General features: G+C 40.7%; 1 protein-coding gene across 1 annotated transcript; it reads right to left on the bottom strand.

The window, feature by feature from the left end:
• Nucleotides 1–1,079: 1,079 nt before the first annotated feature.
• LOC123769830 (uncharacterized) lies at nt 1,080–23,232 on the bottom strand. The gene is made up of 4 exons (XM_045761157.2): nt 23,098–23,232; nt 10,463–10,667; nt 9,486–9,628; nt 1,080–7,182 (listed from the first exon to the last, which is right to left on the bottom strand). The coding sequence occupies exons 1-4, from the start codon at nt 23,168–23,170 to the stop codon at nt 7,070–7,072; spliced, it is 534 nt and encodes a 177-aa protein (XP_045617113.1). The 5' UTR covers nt 23,171–23,232; the 3' UTR covers nt 1,080–7,069.
• Between the last annotated feature and the right edge of the window lie 991 nt (nt 23,233–24,223).

Genomic DNA, 24,223 nt, shown 5'->3' with positions numbered 1-24,223 from the left:
GTGCAGGTTCGAATCTTCCTCATGGCTCCTACTGATTTTTTTCATTGATAACGAAATAACAAATCACGTTAATGTGATTTGTTTGTGCATTTGAGAAGAGGAAGGTAGAACTCGTGTACCCAGCCAGAGTGCACAGGGGAAGGGGGGGGGGGGCAATGTATGAAACCTTGACTTGGCTACACTGGAAGCCTCAAGAACTCTAGAGGATATAGTAGATTCCCAGGTTGCAATGCTTTTGAGCATGTCATGGTTAAGTGGTCTAAGACATGGCCTTACAGCCCACATAGCCATGTTAAAGACTATGACTTGAAATGTGCTTTGTTCACTTTCAACCTGTAGTGTAAACACTCCCAAAATCAGCATAACCTAAATACTGTACTTTACCTAACCTAACCTAGGTCTAATTACTGTATACATAAACCCACAATATATAATATATTGTGGGTTATATAATTTCATTTCAGAAATTAATGTTTGTTATTATACTTTATGAAAGATTCATTTTATTTTATTTTATTAATACATACAAGGGTTTACATTCTTGTAAACCCACTGGCACGCATTGCATTTTGGGCAGGTCCTTGAGATTAATTTTCCCTGGAATATGACCCGTTAAATTATTTAACAACCAGGTACCCATTCACTGTTGGGTGAACAGAGGCTACAGTTAAGAATTGGTGCCTAGTCAATCCTCCCAGGCCAAGATATGAACCCAGGGAAAGTCCCTTGCAAAGCACCAGGCGAGTGTTTTACCACTGTGCCACGGGGACTGCCATTCAGTTGGTTGTCTGGTAAATTAATAACTGCACTTAGTAAAAACTCAGTATTTGACCTGTTGCTTGGGCTGGAGGATGGGTTGATTAAACAAGTAAGATTTTTTAATAATGCCATTTATTTCATTACATACTCATTTACTTGTCTTTCAATTGAGAGATGAAACTGGAAAAACTAGTTTGATTTTAGTTAATAAAATCACCACCTTGGTCCTTGGTGGTGAAAAGGTTGGAACCACTGGTATGGAGAGATGAGGTTTAACATATCACAGGAATCTTAAACATGTGTCTTATTAAAACCAAATGTTACGCAAAAAATTTATTTTAAAGCAATGACTCTTCACATAAATGCAAATAAAATATATACAATTTAAAATATATTGACAAAACAGAATATAAAATTATAAATTTTTAAATATTTTATCATAAACATACAGCATTCATCCACTACATATTATAGTACTGTATATAAAATGTCACCATTCATAGCATACACATATTATACAACCTCTCCCCATTTGGTATTACATTTAAATGTCTTGTTGCATCACTAGAGAATTCGAGCCTAACCCTTACACTGTTTGCAATTACCTCTTGTGCACAAATCACCATATGTAGTTTTTCACATTTTATTTGATTTGTTAACTACTTTTTGTCAGGTGCACCACAATACAGTTTTATATAGCTGAGAAATTCCAAGGTTAATTAATTTTTCTGGGAGGGCTCCACTAGCCAGGAGCCACCAAGTTGACAACGAAACGAGGATTTTCATTACATTCAATGCTGGATTTACAAGACCTCTAATTAAATCTCCACTACAGTCTTATCACTTTCCAATAAATATTGATTTTAAATGTACCTTATACCCTAAATACAAAATTACTTATTATACCTATAGGAAGGATGTGTTACATATTAAGCAAAAATGAACCCCAAGATTTTAACATAAGATACAAATACTGTACTTGCCATTACTGTAATTAGGTTGCTTAAGTGGCATACTAAGCTGTTGTCAGAAGTCTACTGAGTCATGTATGCCAGCCTTCTCTACTCCAAGAGAAATGGCAAAATTTGTTAGATTTGTGGCCATTCTTAAAAATAAAAATGCAATGGAACACAATATATTTTCTAATGCCTACTAGAAGTGTATTAACATCAACAATGTCTTATTAATCAATACTCTAATATAAAAAGACCCAAACTCCATTACAGATACAGGTATTACTTAAATTGGCAGAAAGATGCTGTAGCATCAATACACCTCTAATTCATAGCAATAATTTATCTTGAGAGATCATGACTGAATTGTGCAGAGACCAATATAAATTAAACTGTATAGTAGGCACTATGAATCCAAAACAAAACACAATAAAAATCCTTTCTTCTTGAATTTTCAGTCCAACATTTGTTTTTACTGACTTAATCATATTTTCAATCCAATACAGATTAAAGAGCAATTATTAAAAATTGCAAAGTGCATTGCTTGCAAGGTAAGTACTGTATGCAATATTTTAAATGCAATATTACTGTGTACTATATATTCATCATAAAAACACCACATTCATTATGTACTATGACTAGAAAAATTGCATTACATGAAAATTAAATAAATAACCCAACCCACACACATGAAATGAAAAGAAAGTGAAGGCATTTAGGTCCTCTTGAATCCTTATTAGTTAAGTTGCAACTGATAATAGTCGAGGTCAGACCGAAGTGTCTTCACATTTTTTTCTCTACGTACATGTGGATTTGGTTATTTATTTTCAGCGATATTATTGTGAATTATTCTCTGCCGAATTAAATAAACATCTATTTACATTAATCACATCTACAATAAAAAAGCAATATATTATCTACTTTAGATCAAATACAAAGAATTAGATGCATATATATAGTTTGTAATATGTTTAATTCTATTTAAATTTGAAATTGCATATGGTTGCACTTACTGTACTTGATTTGGGAAGTTTTTCACACACTGCTGATAATCGAGAACTATAACAAGCATACAGTACACTCGTGTCATATTTAATTCTATGTAAATTTATCAAATGCTATTTATTGAGCATGTTCAGTACATAAGAATATAGGAATAAAGGAAACGGCAAAAGGCCTATTGGCCCATGCAAGGCAGCTCCTATTGGTCCATATAAAGCAGCTTTTTGGCTCACAAGGCAGCTCCTATTGGTCCATATGAGGCAGCTCTTATTGGCCCACAACACGGTAGCTCCTATTGGTCCATATGAGGCAGCTCTTATTGGCCCACAAACAGGTTGCTCCTCTTGGTCCATATGAAGCAGCTCTTATTGGCCTACAACAAGGTAGCTCCTATTGGTCCATATAATACAGCTCCTTTTGGCCCATGCGAGGCAGCTCCTATTTCTATCCTCCTAAACACATTCATATACAGTATATATCTAAATCTATGCTTGAAACAATCCATCAAACCCACATCTATTATGTTACCCGGTAATTTGTTCCATAGTAAAGATGGTGTCAAGATTTGTGCAAAGTAAATTCTTAATATTCTATTTGAAATGCTTTGGCATTGGTGGAAAAAAGGACTAGGTGCAGTGTCCATTGTATAATCACCTGAGTGTAGTTACAGGATGAGAGCTACACTGGTAGTGTCCCATCTTCCCCATAATCTTCGTGATGTAACCCTTTGTAACTACTGATGGTTTTGGCATCCACTGCCATATTTCATCACTTGTTCCAACCTTCTACAACTCTGTTTGCAACAGAGAACTTCCATATGTTTTTTTGGCACCTCTATTTCCTTAGCGTGAATCTTGAAGTTGCAAGTTATCTCATGATGTGTGTGTATATATTATTCGTTATACTGTATGTCTTCAATAATTCATATATGTTACCCAGCTTCTTGTATAGTACTGTATTAAGTATTACCCCAATAAACTTGAAACTAAATTCATTAAATGCTATTGGTAATTTGTGTCTTTATAGTGGTAATTAGCAAATACTGTACATGTAAATGGTATCATATAATTACTGTACTGTACAGTATCTTTTAAGTAACCATTGTAGCATGTTCTTATATATATTTAAGAATAAAATGTGTTATCATTATTATTATTTACATGTGTGCTTTAGTTATTCACTCTTCCATTTAAAATTATTTACCACATACTGTTGCAAAATTTACTGTTCATGAATCGTATGTGTGTACTCTTGCCTAAATAAGTATTTTTTTCATATTAATATTATAGTAAATCACTAATGACAAATTAATAAAAATCATTATTCTGGTCATTCATATTTAGTTGGAAATATGGATCCTGTGATAGGGTGGTCTACGTCCATGACTCTCAATCAAGGCCCCGGGTTCAATCCCCAGGCAGGACAGAAATGGTGGAGTAAATTTCCCTTCACTTGATGCGGCTGTTCACCTAGCAGTAAATAGGTACCCAGGAGTTAGACTTTCCTGAAACACTATGCATGTATAGTGTAAAACAAGAATTAAAAACACTGATGTTATGTACTCAAACCCAATGTACCTTCTTGAATAAATACAGTAAATAAATAAAAACTGGGCTGCATCCATGCGAAGGTCAGTAATTGAGCTAGGGAGAGCTAAGTATACACTTCCTGTCCCAGACTCAATGGGAAGTAAGTATTATGAAATCAACTAACATAAACAATAGTTTACAAAGGAGAAATAACTATAACTAAATTTTACACAATTCAAAAACATTTGAAAGTTAAGTTAAATATTGGAACAAATAAATAAAAAAGAGTTCCTTCACATTGAAAATCAACTGTTCAACCTGTCCTCTTACTGAACACTACATCTTTCATACTATGAACCACAATGTAAACATTTTGGTGATGTAGGGAAATTATAATGAGAACTCCAGTAGCTTAGGTGGGCTGCCTATAGCTTCTAATGCTTCTGATTAGATAAAAATGCTCCATTTTTTACGGAGTGATAATGGAGAGAATGGGCTAAACTTTGTGTTTGTACAGTAGTTTTTGTTCATTTGTAAATTAATCACTAGACTTAATGATTACCCATCAGTGACTATGGGAAGTGAGATCTAGCTCTTTATGCCTTGGCCGTTTATACATAATTAGTTAATTACTACTCTCAACATTGTCAGCATTAGAAAGAAAAATGAAAAAGGCAATACTAGGATTATCTTTTAGAAATATGCATTACATTTTTACAAATAATATGCAAAACAAAATTAATATGTAAATAATAATAATTTATTATAACATTGAGTACCAAATTGTTTTAATTATTGCAGTAGCAGGCTTCAAAGTTTTTTAATGGTTTCCATATCATTGCTTAATTAAATTAAGATATGTTTGGTTAATAGGCCTAATTAAGTAATTATTGAGAACTAAATTTTGAATTTTTTAAATTAATTTTACAGATACATAATATATTATTTAATAATGAATATAATTAGTGTTAGTCCTAGTGATGGAAATGGGTTTAGGGAACTATGTATACTCTGCTTTATACATACAATACACAAAGGATTAGATGCTAATGCAGAGGCATATTGTTTCCCATTGTCAGGGATAGGAAACCTGTTAAGGTTTATTAAGGTTCCTCTCTATACCAATGACTGACCGTCCGCAGGATACAACCCACAAGACACGTCAGGTGTAGAGGGGTATCAGGTGTAAAGAAACATGCCCAAACGTCTTGTCCTCCATGGGAATAGAACACAGGACCTCGCTCTAATTTGTGAGTCAGCTGCAGAGAGCACAACAGCTAAATTCAATCTTTCACACAGCGCTAAGTACCTAGGTATGTACCACAGTATCCAGTTTGTAGATTTATATGCAGTTAAGCATTAGTCCAACAAATCATTAGCATTTAAATATTTCACAGGTAAATTCAAATAGTCTGTAGAGTACTGTACTTGCCATCAAGCTTGAGCTTATGGAAAGTATAATTTCACCTCATCACAAAAAATAAAAGAAGCATTTTTATGGATTGGGGAAGGGTGGAGTTGGTTGGTGATAATAGGCAAGGGCTTAGGGTTCCATCAGACCTAAATCTGTCCAGAATAAATAATTAGTTTTAGTTTTACAAAGTTAAATGCAACAACTACTAATCAAAATAAATGTAAACAATAAATTCAATACTGTAATATTATCCCTTACACTGCTCCAACTGCTATATGTGATTTTCTCCTGTGCTCCATTGTTTGCAGCTACTTCACTTTGTTCCATTTGCTATATGTGAACTCTTTCTGTGCTCCAATTACTGTATGCAATATCTTCCTGTGCTCCAGTTGCTATATGTGAACTCTTCCTGTACTCCAATCTCTATATGCAATATCTTCCTGTGCTTCTTTCTCTATATGTGATTTCTTCCTGCATCACAATCATTATATGAGATTTTCCCCATTTTAATGGTTAACTGTTTTTAGTCATATACATTTTCATGTAGTACAGTACTTTTAAATAGCAGCACAGTTTAATAGTTAACAAAGTTTTGATTTTAATCAAATGCTAAAGGACTCCAGATAGCATAATATAGCCTATAAGATGGCACTGAGTCAAATACAGTATAGTAGCAAAATAAAATATATTGTACTAGCAAAATATGAGGGAAAATTCATGTGAATTCAGAGTAAGCAGTTAACACCAACTGACAAAAGCTGACTCGAAAAATAATGTTAATAAGCTGCATGTGCTATTTGTGACCAGCTTCTTAAGCTGTGGTTTGTAGCCGGTGGTCCGTGGGCCACTGGTGCGCTCCAGTGTATGTTGCAAAGTTGTCTAGTGTGTATATGTTCTAGCTTAAGTGTGTAACTGTTCCAAGGTGGATCTAGTGTGTGTGTTTGTATATATATGTTCCAAGGTGGCTTGAGTTTGTGTGTATGTATGTTCCAAGGTGGCTTGAGTTTGTGTGTATGTATGTTCCAAGGTGGCTCTAATGTGGGTATATATATTCCAAGGTGGCTCTAATGTGTGTATATATATTCCAAGGTGGCTCTAGTATGTGTATATATATATATATATTCCAAGGTGGCTCTAGTGGCTAGGTCAACCATGTAACATTACACACTAGAGACCACCAGTGGCCCAAGGACCACCAGTTAATAAGCACAGACATAAAGTAATGCAATTAAAGTCATATCTTGGAGCAATGTGTTTCATATTCATCATCATATTCATCATACCATCATTAGGCTGCAGTAGTAGCCAGATTGATGATGCTGCAGAGTCATTATATTGAAATAATGCTTACTAAACAGTATACAGTACTGAAAACCCAAAGCTATATATGAAAGTGACATTGCTGGAGGTCACTATATGTCATTCTTGAGAGTGACCTTCATAGTGTTTGGAGAGTATATGGACACCCCCTTTGTGATTTCTGGAGGCATGTCATTAAGACCAGCAGTTTCTTCATCTTTATTAGCTGTAAAAGAAAAAATGTTGTTAATGCACACAATATAATCACTCCTATCAAATATTAATAATAATACTGTACTGTAATAATAAATGAACAAGTTTCAGGATATTAATCCAGACAACTTCTTTAAAAAGGTCTTCAACTTCTTCAAATGTTATACTGTATATAAAAGATGCAACAGCTTCAATAATATCGATTCACAATGTTTGAGAGAAAACATTCATGAAAAACACAGTGGCCAATTAGTACAATAGGTACAGAAAATGCATATTATATAGTACTGAATGGTGTTAATGGTCTCATAAATCATACTTAAAACATAACTGCAGGCTAATATATTTGTAGAATAGGAGTATTATTAAGAATTTTAGAGGTGATAAAATACAGGACAGTTAATAATTGTCCAGGATGATCTCAGACTGAAGAGTTAGACAGGTAACAGAGTGTCATGAAAGTTCATTCTCATAGGGATTCTTTTTTTTTTAATTAAAAAGTTACTATTTTTTAAGTTTCACAATTTGCAGATACTCTTTCTGAAAAATATTAGTGTGTATATACAGTACCTGAATTTATTCAAGACCCACCATCTCTTGTGGCCTCAATAGCCTTAGGTGACTCAGACTGTCACTGAGGTAGGGTTGCAAATATTGGAGGAAGTGACCTCTGACTGTGGGTGTTGCAGTTTACGAAAAAAGGTTATTGTGGTTGATAGTGTCAAAAGCCTGATGTAGATCAAATAAACCTAGTGTACTCATTTTTGTAAAGAGCTGCATGTATCAAGTTAATCACACTAATTACCTGAATTTGCCTGAGGGCCACTAACACACAAGTGGCCTCGACGAGGACAGGAAGACAGCAACTTGTCAAAGAGCTCCCCCATTTGTCCCGATGATTCTTTCAAGCTTGATTTTAAAAACTTAATAGAGTTTTGGCCAGCTTTGACAGGTAGACAGTTCCATTAGTTTATAACCCATGAAATCGTCAGTGGTGCTGTACATTTCAGGGTCTAAACTATATCCACCTAGTTGTGCTTACGGGGGTTGAGCTCTGCTCTTTCGGCCCGCCTCTCAACTGTTAATAACAACTCCCTACTGTGTGAGACTACATTTTCAGTAATCCATGTCTTCATCTCAGTATATTATAATGTATGTGCCATTTGCTTGAGGGTTTCCTCCTTCCACTAAGGGTGAGTGGTACTGCAGAGAGATGTGTCAGTGGCGTATTAGTGTTAAGGATTAGGTAAGGTGTCACTTCTTGCAGTTACTTAATGTGAGCATTTATCCTCTATATACATCTGGGACGTCCACCTTCAGGGGCTCGTGCTTCCCAGACTCTGCTTCAGGAGGCTGGGGTCGTTCTCGCACTTGATGGCGTCGTTCTTCTACGGCCCTGACCACGGCGGTCTCCGGGTTTGGAGTCCCTGTGCCTTATTTCACCAACTTCGAGGTCACCTCCGGAGCTTACAGTTCCTGCGACGGCGCTGGAACCAATCGTATTGATATTTGCCTTTCCATTGGAGACTTTCGGTGCCGTGGAGAGGGGGGACCTGCTGCATGAGTGAAAGCTTCTTCTGCGTATCAACCTACCCTGGCTTTGCGACCTGGAGAGGCCACTCTAGACTGACAACCAGAGCGCAACTCCATAGTCTCCTGAGACTGATGGATGCCTACTACTACACTGCCATGATCACATTTCTTCAGAAGGAAGATCTTGATAGAATTAACGTCAGTAATACAGATAGAGAAAGGAATAAAAGTTCTAACTACACATTTTTAAAACTAAATTTTTTTAGGATCATGCACACGCAGTGATGATAATTATCATTTAGTATACTCGAATTTACCTGAGGGCCATTATCTCTTCAGTGGCCTTAACAGGGATTGGAAGCCCTGACGGCCACCATCTCTAGTGGCTTCAATGGGGACAGGACGCCTTGAGGTTTACCATCTCTAGTGACTCCGATGGGGACAGGAAGCCCTGAGGTCCACCATCTCTAGTGACTTAGACAGGGACAGGCAGTCATGAAAGCCACCGTTTCTAGTTACCTCGACGGCGACATGAAGCCCTGAGGGCCAAAACTTCTACCTTACCTTGAGGTTACCTTGAGGTGCTTCCGGGGCTTAGCGTCCCCGCGGCCCGGTCATCGACCAGGCCGATAAGTGGCCCCGATAAGGACAGGAAGCCGGCGGCTTGTCATAAGCAAATCCTCCCCCCCCCACATACATTATTCCTGAGTTTTTTTATGCTTTTTCCATGCTCTAAGCTAAATATTTCAAACCCTGGCATATTCAAGGTAGAAATTTACTCACCATAGGCAATAATGTCATCTTGGTGGTATCGTATTCGGCAAACTGAGAAAAGTGGACAGTGGGACCAGAAGCAGCAGATAATGATAACGATGGTTAATATGACACACACTGTTGTCACACTCAGAGCGATGATCATGGCTATCCTGTGGAACAAAAATCACGTAAGTTCTCATACAATTAGCAGTCCATATCTCTGAGGCTAAAATGAGAGGCAGAGTCGTTCAAAAAATCTTGGTAAATGCTTCGGTTTACAACAACAATGCAGCACTGAATGTAATGACAAACTTTTTTGGTGGGCTAATAGCAGCTTTTCATCTTTTAACCAATGATATACAATACTTGACTATACACTATAGGCAGGAAAAAGGTGACGCATGTGAATAAGCAATATCTTTGTAATGTTGGATAATGAACATAATAACAAAAGGAAACTGCAGCAGACCTAATGGCCAAGACATGTGAGATCACGGAAGCTATATCGCTAATGGGATTGCTGTCTATTAATCATCTTACTAAGATAGTTTTTTAATAGATCAATTAAAAATGGATCCAAATTGTATCAGCCATTACTAATATGTATGGCTATGTAATTTGCATTAAAGCAGATTAAAAAATATTTCTATTAACAATTGTTTACAATTTGGTATTACCTTCCCCAATAAACTGGGTGAGAATTTTGTGATAAATAAATAGAGCATTAGGTAATTGCCCACTTCTTACTGGATATTTATGCTGTGAAATTCGAAATTTCAAATCTTTGAATGTTTGACCTATATAAAATGTATTACAGTCTTAACAGGATATATTTTTTTATTACCTCACATGTCACTTTTTCCTGTCTATATATTCAAGTATTATATCTCATTAACTATACTTTTGATAGTTTCATTTTCCCTTCGTGGTTATATAGTTTACATTATTATTTACGAGTTAATTGCTATGTAATACACACACACATGAGGGTAGTGTTTACTTACTGATCATCAATGAGAAAAATGCCCTCTGGGGGTGTAACTGGGAGGCAGCAGGTGGGAGTGTCGTCAGTGTAGCAGCAGGCCGTGTGGTTGGCTGGATCATGGGGTCCAGGACACGTCCTGAACACCTCGCCCTGGATCATACTGACGCCTCCACCACCCTCACTCTCCCACACTGACGTCTCGTTCACCTGGCATACTGATGCTCCTGTAAGGCCACTCTTAGAATTAATTTTGCTGTATATATATATATATATATGACAATGTCAGACCACGGAGGAAAATGAAACAGGAATTTCCTTAAGTACTTTCGTATATTAAATACATCTTCAGAAGGAAGATGGGTGAGCTTTCCACCAGCTTTCCTTCTGAAGATGTATTTAATATACGAAAGTACTTAAGGAAATTCCTGTTTCATTTTCCTCCGTGGTCTGACATTGTCACATTCTTAATCACGTGTTTATTTTCGTGATACACACACACATATATATATATATATATATATATATATATATATATATATATATATATATATATATATATATATATATATATACCATGGAGACTGCACATACATGTTGATTGTATACATCCTGACCTGTCTTAGGCCCAAATAAGCAATCCTAGGCTTAATGTTATTTATTTCATATTTATGCTATATTTAGCCTAGAAAATGTCACGTTTGGCTGTTATCGTGCCTCGTGCCCTCTACAAAATTACTAGTACAATACGTGAACTTTTCTGGGTACAACAGTCCACTTTTGTACGGTCCACCAATAGCTACTATACGTACTCCACCAATAGTTGCTAATCGTACTATTATTCCTGAATGACAGGTTGTATAACCTGTCTGGTAACTAATTATTAAACAACATTACAAGTTATACAGTGTTGGCCAATAAGAGGCTGTAATACAACTTAGTTATACAAAGCATTACGTGTACTGCGTGTTATAGAACCAATTGTGTGACCTGGAAACATTGTTGTCAAAACATTTCATCCTACCACCATTTGAACTTTTCCATTACGGTACGAGAGACAATATGCTTTTGTTGATATTGTCAATATTGCGGTGCTTTAAATGTCATTGAAGCACCGGAGTTTTAACGCTGTGGACGATTTCGTCAATATTGCAGTGTTTTGAATATCATTAGAGCACCGCCGCCACTCCCCCCCCCACCACACCTCCTCCACCCTCTACTGTAACCACTCCCTCACTCCTCCAGAACACCCCCATTAACACCCTCCACCACCACCACCGCCACGGAGCAACAGCCCCGGCAGGCGTAAAAGCGCTGGACGAGACTAAACTCTCAACCGGAAATCGTCTCGGTCACACCAGTGTTTCCAAGCCATATAGGAGGGAGGGGGCAGTCTCTAGCGAGGGGGGGGCTGTGAGGGGGCAGACTTGAGCCATATGGGGAGGGAGGCAGGAGGATCAGACGCGAGCGAAGGGGCGGGGAGGAAACCTGAGTAAGGGTGGTGGGGTAAGGAACGAGAATAAAGGAGATTTTTTCCAGGGATATTCGTGCGCGGGCCCTAAGCCTCTGGTTGGCCCAGGGATATTCGTGCGCGGGCCCTAAGCCTCTGGCTGGCCCAGGGATATTCGTGCGCGGGCCCTAAGCCTCTGGTTGGCCCAGGGATATTCGTGCGCGGGCCCTAAGCCTCTGGCTGGCCCACTAAGTGTTACTTGTTTCTGTTTTACTTGGGGGGAGTATGAGTATTTATGACTCGTATGGTCGCTTCTGTAAGATTATACCCCATGTGTTTAACAACTTTTGTTCTATTGAATCTAAGTTGAAATCATATTGAGTTTGTAACTATGCACTGTGTTAGATAATACTCCAGCGGTTTGTCGGGCATTTCTCCACAGTGCTGACATTTCCTCTCATCTTCTGTAACCTGCCAATAAAGGAGCAGAATGCAGTGAAGGCTGGGGGTGGATGAAGGTGAAGGATGGAGGTGGATGAGGGTGGAGAGAAGAAGGGCGATGTAAGCATGTACGGAAGGGGTAGGTAATGCGGATATATGGGGAGATGAGTTCATGTAGAAATAATGTGGAATAAGTGATGAAAACTATAGGAAGCGAAGACCAATAAACTATAAGAAGCGAATTACTCAAATGAAGGTGGGAAGTCTTACTAGTAATTAAACCAGACCCAGTAGAGTCATTTAGATAAATCTGGACAATAAGCCTAGGTGTTGACCCCGGCTACATCACATCAAACGCAGGTAGTCACAAGCCATAGTTTCTTTATCCCCATCTCCCCGGAGAGAGGGAAGTCGAAGCCATGGTTTGAGACACGCCAGATGAACGAACATTGAAAATGAATTTAAATTTAAATACGTTTATTGAGGTAAAATACACACAAAGGGATGAGGTAGCTCAAGCTATTCTCACCCCGTTCAGTACAACGTGTTCCTACATATATAGACACACATTACAAACAATAAACATATTACCAAACAATCAGAGTGATAAACATATACATGGCATGATGACGTCCCGACCTCTGACGTCATGATGCATATCTTCACAAATTTGTTCAAATCATTTAAAAATAAAAATGTATATACAAAATCTACTTTGAAGTCAGTGACACACATTTTCAATCTGCATAAAAGTTCATTTGGAACAAAAATCCCAAATGAACCATTTGCAGGTGTAGAAAAGCATGTGGGATATGTAAACAACAATTGACCACAGAATCTGTTCCCATAACGACAACAACAACGAACACTCCGCAACGTTTACGTGTTAAATAACGTTCCAGTCAGAAACGTTCTAGTATAGTGTTAAATATGAGAGGTGTTGATCGTAGGCTATCGCTAATCCAGTTAAATATCGCACACTCCTATGAACCGTTGCTTCATATGGCTCCAATAAACCGGAGCTCGGTCATATCGGGTAGTTAGGCCCTTTTGGTTCTAAAGCTTTAATGAAATGAGGGTAACTGTGATATTATAGGCTGTTACCCCCCCCCTCTCTCTGTCTGTCTGTCTGTCTGTCTGTCTCTCTCTCTCTCTCTCTCTCTCTCTCTCTCTCTCTCTCTCTCTCTCTCGCTCTCTCTCTCTCTCTCTCTCTCTCTCTCTCTCTCTCTCTCTCTCTCTCTCTCTCTCTCTCTCGCTCTCGCTCTCTCTCTCTCTCTCTCTCTCTCTCTCTCTCTCTCTCTCTCTCTCTCTCTCTCTCGCTCTCGCTCTCTCTCTCTCTCTCTCTCTCTCTCTCTCTCTCTCAGACGTATCCTGACGTTTGAGACTGGGAAAATCAAAAAGTAGAGAGAGACAAGGAAATATGGATGATAAAGACATATATACATTCAATAGATCCGAGTCATCAAGCATTTGCGAAACCTATACATCTTTCCTTAATTATTGTAGCTTTTATATAAAACATTTTACTAGCTTGGAAACTAAACAACCCAAGGTTATTATTGTTATGAAAACTTCGAAGTGCTTCGGAGCTCATAAACTGTTTAGTGTATGTAAACACAGCCGCCATGATTGAGGAAAGACGTACAGGTTTCGTAAGAGGTTGTTTATGCTTGATGAATCATGTTTATAGGATCAATTATCTCTTAAGAGAGGTCTTTACGTTAGAAACTACGGTTATATTACATAAGGTGCGGACGTGCGCAGGTACATGGCGCGGACGTGCGCAGGTACATGGCGCGGACGTGCGCAGAAGTACGGCGCGGACGTGCGCAGAAGTACGGCGCGGACGTGCTCAAGAGACGTGCCGCTGTTGAGGAGCCGAGAACAGGAAACACAGTAGGTGAATGAACTTCTTATGTTGTTATTCAGGGGAGTTTGGGGGTGGGGGTCAGAGGTGAGGTCGGGTTAACTCTCTCACTCTCTCACACACACAGACATATTTGACTGTGATTCAACTACTCCCAGTCAGCAATCTTAACCACTCCCTACTGTATACCCCCCTCCCCCTTTAATATAAATTTCAGCTTCCAGAGATTCATCTCCCCCACTCTCCTCTTCCTCCTCAGGATGCTCATGATGGGGGCTGGACCCATCATAGTTCACTGGTGTGATTATGCACAATAATGGTGCAGTTGGTGAGTGGGTATATTATTCTGTCCTTACTCTACTCTGGTATTCACTCTCAATTTGTTCACTCTGAGTGCTCGCTCGGTCTAGGGTGCCCACCATTGGTCAGAGTGCCAGCTCGGTCTTGGGTGCCCACCACTGGTCAGAGTGCCCGCTCGGTCTAAGGTGGTTTTCGAATGATCAGATTTGTGCAATTTCTCTTTCTCTTCAAGTTGACTCTTGTCAGTTTAAATTTCTCCTTCGCTCCAAATAAACTTTCACTCTCATGACGACTTTCATTCTTATTGATTACGACTTTCACCATTGTTGACGTTCTTTCATTATTATTGATGTCAACTTTCATTATTGTTGACGTTCTTTCATTATTATTGACGTTCTTTCATTATTATTGACGTCAACTTTCATTATTGTTGACGTTCTTTCATTATTATTGACGTCAACTTTCACTATTATTGACGTCAACTTTCACTATTATTGACGTCAACTTTCATTATTATTGACGTCAACTTTCACTATTATTGACGTCAACTTTCACTATTATTGACGTCAACTTTCACTATTATTGACGTCAACTTTCACTATTATTGACGTCAACTTTCACTATTATTGACGTCAACTTTCAATGTTATCATCTCGACTTTTTCTTTTATTGACATCAACTTTCAATCTTTTTCCCTCATATTGTATAAATATTTACGAGCTGATCATTCTTTGTCTGGAACTATCTGTAAGGGGGGGCGGGGAGGGGGAGGGGGGGTGGAGACGTGGGGGTCCTAGCACTGCCCCCCACCACCTCCACCTCTCCCTCACCCCCTCACCCCACAACCCTCTCACCATCTCCCACTTTATTGTTGTAACTCACCGGAGAGAGAGAGAGAGAGAGAGAGAGAGAGAGAGAGAGAGAGAGAGAGAGAGAGAGAGAGAGAGAGAGAGAGAGAGAGAGAGAGAGAGAGAGAGAGAGAGAGGATGAGGGGGATAAAAAGAGAGGGAAAGAGTGTTAGTGTTAAGTGTTAAGCTTCATGCCTATCAACTTCTGGAGGGCTACTAAGACAACCACAGGACATTATTGGTCAACCAGTCAGTGTAATTTAGTTCTGAACATAAACTAGAGTTAAATTAAACTCTCAAAAGTGTATATACACCCAGAAGCGATATACACCTCTTGGCAACATATTAAGTTAAGAGGACAGGGTCTTCACCTAAGAGATAGTCCGTTTTCTGTTGGTCTGTGCGTGACTGGTCTAGGAATGACTCAAATAAATGTGGCTGGTCTTGAGCCAAATTTGGCACAGTTAAACCTATAAAATGGCTTGAGAATCCTAACGTCAGCACTCCAGGGAAATCTTTACCAGAGTAACGGCCCTTTCAACTTTGAAAATGGGAAAAGGGGCGTAAATGAGCTGGGGTAATGAGTGGAAATACGGCAGGAAAGGGATTTTATTGCGCATAAACCTCATTTTATAGCCAACTTAAGCTGCTAAGAGTTAGGTACATTACCGAGCACTAGTATAATTGTACAATAGTTACAAAAACATTATATAAAGTTGTCAATGAATGGGGAAGACAGCAACACGTGGACACCAAGGTTAGATACACATAAAGTCACACACAAAGCATATTATTGAAAATTTATTATATACACCTATATATATTGTATACACCGCTTGAGTGACTCAGGCGGCACTCATAACCCATGACCGTAGATGTGAGCCGGGCGGGTTAGCTTCTTGTTCTTGTTTGAGATTCAGCTACTGAGAACCAAAAGTTGTTAACAGCACGGGCTATGGCGAGCCCCGTCGTGCTCACCTGGCACGGGAGACGTACGTCGGAGGCAGCTTGCACGAGCACGGCCTCATGACAGCTAGATGAAGACACTGTTCTGAGAAGCTCACCCGAGCAGTGAGTATAAACACCTTACCTTCGCCACATTGCACAAAAGCTTGTTAATTCAGCAACATCATCTGTGCATATAAATAACTCACCTTACACAGGACTCAGCACATTACACCTGCACTTCCTTCGCGTACCTAGGTCATAAAAGTAAAAGTATAAAAGTATTTGTGTACGTCTGGTACCATACTACTTGTGTAAAGGTAGAAATGTAGATGTTTATCTCTCAGAATGTTTGGTAATATGTTTATTGTTTGTGATGTGTTTATATGTATGTATTAACACGATGTACTGAACGGGGTGAGAATAGCTTGAGCTACCTCGTCCCTTTGTGTGTATTTTACCTCAATAAACTTATTTCAATTTCAATTTCCTTCACGTCGTGTCCCCACACCCAACCTCACCCAGCTGAGCACAACACTTGGTGCAGGTGGGAGGCCCTAGTCAGGTGCTGCCCAGGTATACGGATTGACTCATTGATGAAAATGAAGCCACCCAAGAGGTGGCACGGGCATGAATACCGTAAGAGGTATAGGGATACCCCAGGTGTTCAGAGGGCCGGTGGGTAGGGTAGTGGGTTTTACGGGTTATTCATATTCGCCGTTTGGGTGGTTTGATCTACATAAATCATGTAGTGGGTTTATGTAGGTGGGTACCACAGTGGTGTAGGTGGTTGGTGAGCCATGTGAGGTGGGTGATGCTGGTGGGTGGGCCCAGGGGGGGGTTGTGTGGTGGGGGGTCGGTTATATGGCAAGATTGCCAGAGTAAGTCCGGGTCGATCAGATCCTATCTTCATTTGTTTGATTATATTTCTGATTCTTTGTTTCAAACGCCCAGATATTTTTATTTTCCGTCACTCCGCAGATTAAAAACTAAGCTTTTATACAATAATTGCAGCTATATACAATTGGTGAGCTTTCACACAATAGTAGGGATTGTGTGTAGTAACTGGCGACTCGGTGAGCACAAAAGGTAACCCTCATAGTTGAAATTATTTGACGTCAGAGGTTGGTGGCGTCAACACTGAGTGATCGTTCTGGATCGAGTAGGATCCAAAACCTTTATACCGGGATTAAGAATATGACGTCATAGTGACGTCACACCTCATACACACTATATATGAAATACATTTAATCTCACATTTTCCTTAGGTTTGGCTTGGTTTATTTAAAAAGTAGCAATGACGGAGATGCCCCCCTGCCCCCCCCCTTCCTCAGGTCTTTGATTCTACTCACTGAATCCAATAGGAACCTCTGAATCCGGATTTGCTGTGCAGAACTACAGGACCTTAACTGAAATCCTCCCATAACGGCGTTGGCGAGGCGAGGCTTGAAAACATTTTAACGGCTAAGACATTCACCAAATGTATTTTTGTACTTCAAAAGTACAGCAATATTGCTAGTTCAACAGCCCTTTGTTCAATTTATTTATTTCGTGGGAATTAGGGCTGTTAGAGTTTAGAGCTATCAACCTCTGGAGGAGGGTTATTAAGGCCACCACAAGAGCCCCACTGACCAACCACCAACATAATTAAGTCCAGGACTAAAGTAAGGTCATAGGTGTATATAGAGCAAGAAGGGCGTACACCTCTCGGTGTATATAACCCTTATGGTGTAGTGTTAACCCCTGCCCACTTGACCTCTAAAGTGCCTTCACCAGACACTTGGAGTCTTGTATCAGCCCAGGAAAGGGAAGTGTTGCTTGATGCTTGACGCATTACTTGATGCTCTTGCCTCACGACATCAACAACACTCTTCACTCCAGTCTTTCATTTGCCACCGTGTTAAAACCGTTAAAACCGTTAAAACCGTTAAAAACGTTAAAAACTGTTACAAACCGTTAACGGTTTTCTCTAATAAACCTACGAATGCAAACAGTTCTAAAGAAAACGTTAATATTACATTGATTTAATGTTTACTAATATGTTGCAAATTTAGCGAACTGGTCGATCAAATATTAAAGAGGACAGGTTGCAAAAAAATTAATCATGAATATAGTGTGAGTGATGATTAATGGAATTGTTTTTAATATGACAAGACTGTACTGTTTCTGAAGCAGTTGTCACAGTTCCAGTTAATTTTAAAATGTTTCGTTACAATTGCGTTAAATGCGATGAGTGATGTGTATAAGTTGAATGTTGATTTAGCATTTTGTTTTATATACAGGTTAGTATCTCCGAGACCAGGGTGACGGGGGTGGGGTGCGTCACAGAGCAGGGTGACGGGGTGGGGAGCGTCACACACCAGGGTGACGGGGTGGGAAGCGTCACAGACCAGGGTGACGGGGTGGGGAGCGTCACAGAGCAGGGTGACGGGGTGGGGTGCGTCACAGAGCAGGGTGACGGGGTGGGGAGCGTCACACACCAGGGTGACGGGGTGGGAAGCGTCACAGACCAGGGTGACGGGGTGGGGAGCGTCACAGAGCAGGGTGACGGGGTGGGGAGCGTCACAGACCAGGGTGACGGGGGTGGGGAGCGTCACACACCAGGGTGACGGGGGTGGGGTGCGTCACAGAGCAGGGTGACGGGGTGGGGAGCGTCACACACCAGGGTGACGGGGTGGGAAGCGTCACAGACCAGGGTGACGGGGTGGGGAGCGTCACAGAGCAGGGTGACGGGGTGGGGAGCGTCACAGACCAGGGTGACGGGGGTGGGGAGCGTCACACACCAGGGTGACGGGGTGGGGAGCGTCACAGACCAGGGTGACGGGGGTGGGGAGCGTCACAGACCAGGGTGACGGGGGTGGGGAGCGTCACACACCAGGGTGACGGGGTGGGGAGCGTCACACACCAGGGTGACGGGGTGGGAAGCGTCACAGACCAGGGTGACGGGGGTGGGGAGCGTCACACACCAGGGTGACGGGGTGGGAAGCGTCACAGACCAGGGTGACGGGGTGGGGAGCGTCACAGAGCAGGGTGACGGGGTGGGGAGCGTCACAGACCAGGGTGACGGGGCGGGGAGCGTCACAGATCAGCGTGACGGGGGTGGGGAGCGTCACACACCAGGGTGACGGGGTGGGGAGCGTCACAGACCAGGGTGACGGGGGTGGGGAGCGTCACACACCAGGGTGACGGGGTGGGGAGCGTCACACACCAGGGTGACGGGGGTGGGGAGCGTCACACACCAGGGTGACGGGGTGGGGAGCGTCACACACCAGGGTGACGGGGGTGGGGAGCGTCACACACCAGGGTGACGGGGTGGGGAGCGTCACACACCAGGGTGACGGGGGTGGGGAGCGTCACACACCAGGGTGACGGAGTGGGGAGCGTCACACACCAGGGTGACGGGTGTGGGGGAGCGTCACACACCAGGGTGACGGAGTGGGGAGCGTCACACACCAGGGTGACGGGTGTGGGGGAGCGTCACACACCAGGGTGACGGAGTGGGGAGCGTCACACACCAGGGGGGGGGGGGTCGAGGGGGAAGTGAGCAACCTGATACAGTATAAAACAGGATTGTCCGCGGTAGGTCGCTCTGACACGGCCCGTCCACACCTGGCCCCCATCCTGTCCACACCTGGCCCCCATCCTGTCCACACCTGGTTCCCATCTTACCCACACCTGGCCCCCATCTTGCCCACACCTGGCTCCCATCTTGCCCACACCTGGCTAGAGGAGATTAAGGAAGACAGAGAGAGGTGGAGATAGAGGTGGGGAGGGTGTTGGGGGAGAGAAATCTTTCATGTGTTTCTATGTCAAGGTGGTCTGCCCCCGCCCTCCCCCCCTGTGTACTGCCTGTCTGTGTAGTGCCCACCTATATGCCCTCTGTGTGTGTGTGTGTGTGTGTGTGTGTGTGTGTGTGTGTGTGTGTGTGTGTGTGTGTGTGTGTGTGTGTGTGTGTGTGTGTGTGTGTGTGTGTGTAAGCTGGTCAGAATTGCATTTCACCTTTGTAAACGCACATTAATGACACTATGTAAACAGACACCTCGAACCCTGTTTACGTAGGACAGACGTAAATCTGTTTCCTACATACATAAATCTATATATTTATGTATGTACGTTAGATTAACATTCTAAAAGCACTACAATCACCTTCTGTAGTTGATTGTTCAATAAATCACTGAACTATATGATTTATCTCTAACCCTGTTCATGGAGGACAGAAGGCACTATATATATGTTGTTTAGCATTGTAAATGTGTGGCCACGTCTGTGGTAGACCAACAACTCCCCCTCCCTAAACACCAGTAAGGTGTAAAGTCTCTATGTTGTTTAAGATTCAGCTTCTAGGAACAAAAAGTTGCAAGTAGCACGGGCTATGGTGAGCCCGTAGCAGACTTACCTGGCACAGGAGCGGGGCTGTAACTTGGTATAGTGTGTACCGGCCTGAATATTATATACCGTCAGAGTGGCGCCACTCACCTCCTCCATATCATATATAAAACAGAACGTTATATCTCTTATTTTCATTCGGTTAAGTTAGGTTCAGCCAGGTTAGGTTAGGATAAGTTAGGATAGGTTAGGTTCGGCCAGGTTAAGTGAAGTTAGGATAGGATAGGGTAAATTAGGTTCAGACAGGTTAGGTTAGTACAAGTTAGGATAGGTTAGGTTAAGATAAGTTAGGATAGGTTAGGTTAAGTTAGATTCAGCCAGGTTAGGTTAGGATAAGGTAGGATAGGTTAGGTTCGGTCAGGTTAGGTTAAGTTAGGATTGGTTAGGTTCGGCCAGGTTAGGTTAAGTAAGGATAGGTTAGGTTAAGTTAGGTTCAGCCAGGTTAGGTTAGGATAAGTTAGGCTTGTTCATAGAGCAGTGATGACGTAGAGGGGTTCCTAGTTTTCTCAGGTCTTAGATCCTACTCACAGAACCTAGATATGGCAGGAAACATCTCGCCGGAAGTGTCCGCGACGATTCGTCTCAAGATAAATTACATGGTTCCGCGAGCAGGATAACGAGCCAAATGGAAACGTTCTACAACTTGGGCTTCCGTTTTAAAGAGTAAAAGAGTTTTCCGGATGACGCTTGTCAGCCAGATGGCTGCCAGACGCATCACCCTTGACAGCTGATCCTGTCTAAGACGTGAAGTGTACCGGATGTGATAGTTTTGTTACCCCGAAGATCAACTCTATTAACCAGTCATTCATCCTGTGAGTGAACATACTGATCCAATACCACTCACAGGATGGGTATGGAGTCCAGTACCACTCACAGGATGAGTATGGAGTCCAGTACCACTCACAGGATGGGTATGGAGTCCAGTACCACTCACAGGATGGGTATGGGGTCCACTACCACCCACACGATGGGTATAGTTCCAAGTTTTTAATAGCGTACTGGGACCAAGAGCTGGAGCACAACATCTACAAAATAGCGTTTCCATCATAAGTGTTTTGTTTCCATTAATATTTATTAGATTTGTAAACAGGACTCTTGCAGCCTCATACATCCACCACACGTAAAAATGAATGGAACAATATTCATTTGATTTCTCATACATAAGTCAGTTTTATACAGCCTTATGTATACCTCGTTTTTTTAACAATTCATTTCAATATGTATACGTATGTCCTTATACACGAAGAACAACCATTCGTGCAAATACAGAAGTCACAAAGACATATTTTGTAGAAATATATCAATTGATTTGTATAACTAATATAATTATTATGTTTATCCAAATATAATGATGAAATATGCATTTATTAATTATACTATTATCAATTATTAATTCATACATATTATATACTAGCATGATTTAAACTCCACGTAGTCAGCTCCCATCACACAAAGGTTAGCTAAAATCGCGTAGTATATATATATATATATATATATATATATATATATATATATATATATATATATATATATATATATATATATATATATGCAACAATGATCACAAAAACACTGATCCAAGTATGCAGAATAACCACATATGAAAAATAGAAAATGCTTAACGCGTTTTCGGCTAATTCGCCTTCATCAGAGCAAAGTAGAATGATTCTACTTTGCTCTGATGAAGGCGAATTAGCCGAAAACGCGTTAAGCATTTTCTATTTTTCATATGTGGTTATTCTGCATATATATATATATATATATATATATATATATATATATATATATATATATATATATATATATATATATATATATATATATATATATATATATATATTACTCCTTGACAATGTTCAGGACTAAAGTAACCTTGGTGGTTGATCAGTTAGCTATTGTGGTGGCCTTAATAACCCTTCAGAGGTTGATAGGCCTTAAGCCTATCAACCTCTGGAAGGGTGATAGGCTTAAAGGCCTATATCAACCAAGCTTGCTGGGCGGCCAGAAAAATATTGTCGTGTCCTCATAGTCCTCAAGAGGATGGTATTTAGCGCAGCACCAGAACAAAGTAGAGAGGTCCTGGCCGAGGTGCTGGCATCAAGTAGGCCTGCACTGTGGCTGGGAATCCCCCTAGCGACCTCTTCCTGGGCGTTCCCTAATCAATAGTTTGGCGTGTCGACCATCACAACCACATGTTTCTCTACTCTTTATTCTCTACGTCTTTCTAGTTTCATGTTTCTTTGTTGACTATTGTGGGTTTAAAGGGGAAGGGGGTTATTGTCTCTCGCGGCCACCATTTTTAAAGGGCCAAACCTGTTTACCTTTTTTTTTCATCTTTCGCAAACATTAGATCTAGCTGGAAATTGCTTCATGTTAGTGCCATTTTTTCAGGATCGGGGGATACTTTTTGATGTACTTACCGGACAGTGCTGTGAAGAAAAGCAGAAGCCATATGTATTCCCTCTTAATTTCGAAAATATTTAACACATTCATTGTATACACGTGTTATAAAGCCGGAGCAGGATTTTCGAACACTCCCACTCAGTCCTGATTCACAACTGACAGCTTCAACCCGCGGCCCAGTGCGTCACGCTACGCGCGGTATAGACGATGAAACTAATAGAAAACGAGAGGCAATGAAAACAAATGCGCATCAGTTGTTCTCGCCAAGTGTCTGTTATTATGCCCCAAATATAGCACGATTGTCTTTATTAGGATTCTGATCTCTCTAGCAGTTAAAGCCTGAGCGTCTATTCAGACACCTGTGAAGGTGTTTGTTTTGATAGGTCATCGCTGGAACAAATGTAAAAAGTTGTAATAAGTGGTGATATAAAGTTAATTCAATATAACACGCTGATAGCTTGCATTATACCGGCTTGGGAATGGTTTTGTTTTAAATTGTTAGTATATTTGTTAACACACATACACATACACACGACCTACGAATTACGTGAAAAAATCTAAAAAATCTAAGCTTTAAAGATTTCTGAAAATGAAAGAGATCTAGATATAGATCTAGGGGTGATTCTACATAGAAAACTGTAATCTGAGGACTACATTAAGAACACTGTGCGAGAAGCCTATGCTACGCCTTCCAGTTTCAAATTTGTTTTTAAATTCATGGATGGTCAAATACTAAAAAAAATTGTTCACGACTTTTGTCGTGGGACTAAAGTTGGAATATGCAGCGGTTGTAGGGCGCCCATATCTCAAGAAGCACATCATTAAACTGGAAAAGGTGCAAAGACATACAACTAAGTAGCTTGTGGAACTGATAGACATGAGCTACGAGGCGTGGTTAGAGGCATTAAATATGTCAAATATAGAAGAATAAGAGACATAATTACTACGTACAAAACAGTAACGGGAATCTGTTTTTGTATGAATCGACAAAATTGACAAAAAATTATTGAGGCCTAGAATTTCAAGAACAAGAAATCATAGATATGAGCTAAGTAAACAGTGCTGCCGAAATAAATTTGAAAATTAATATTCGCAGAGAGGTAGACGATTGGAACAAGTTGAGGTGGTGGAGGAGGCCAAAAC

Source organism: Procambarus clarkii, chromosome 45, assembly GCF_040958095.1.
Source record: "Procambarus clarkii isolate CNS0578487 chromosome 45, FALCON_Pclarkii_2.0, whole genome shotgun sequence".
In the NCBI taxonomy this organism is placed as follows: Eukaryota; Metazoa; Arthropoda; class Malacostraca; order Decapoda; family Cambaridae; genus Procambarus; species Procambarus clarkii.
The sequence above is the reverse complement of the archived record's forward strand: the minus strand, read 5'-3'. Positions and strand labels throughout refer to the sequence as shown.

What these genes read in the sequence shown, in the direction of transcription:
- LOC123769830 (XM_045761157.2), bottom strand. Translation starts at nt 23,170, where the DNA reads ATGAATGTGTTAAATATTTTCGAAATTAAGAGGGAATACATATGGCTT. An exon ending in TTTCTTCACAGCACTGTCCG is followed by an intron (nt 10,668 to 23,097) that starts GTAAGTACATCA and finishes GTGGCCTTACAG; the next exon opens with GAGCATCAGTATGCCAGGTG. An exon ending in ATTTTTCTCATTGATGATCA is followed by an intron (nt 9,629 to 10,462) that starts GTAAGTAAACAC and finishes TTTGTTCCACAG; the next exon opens with GATAGCCATGATCATCGCTC.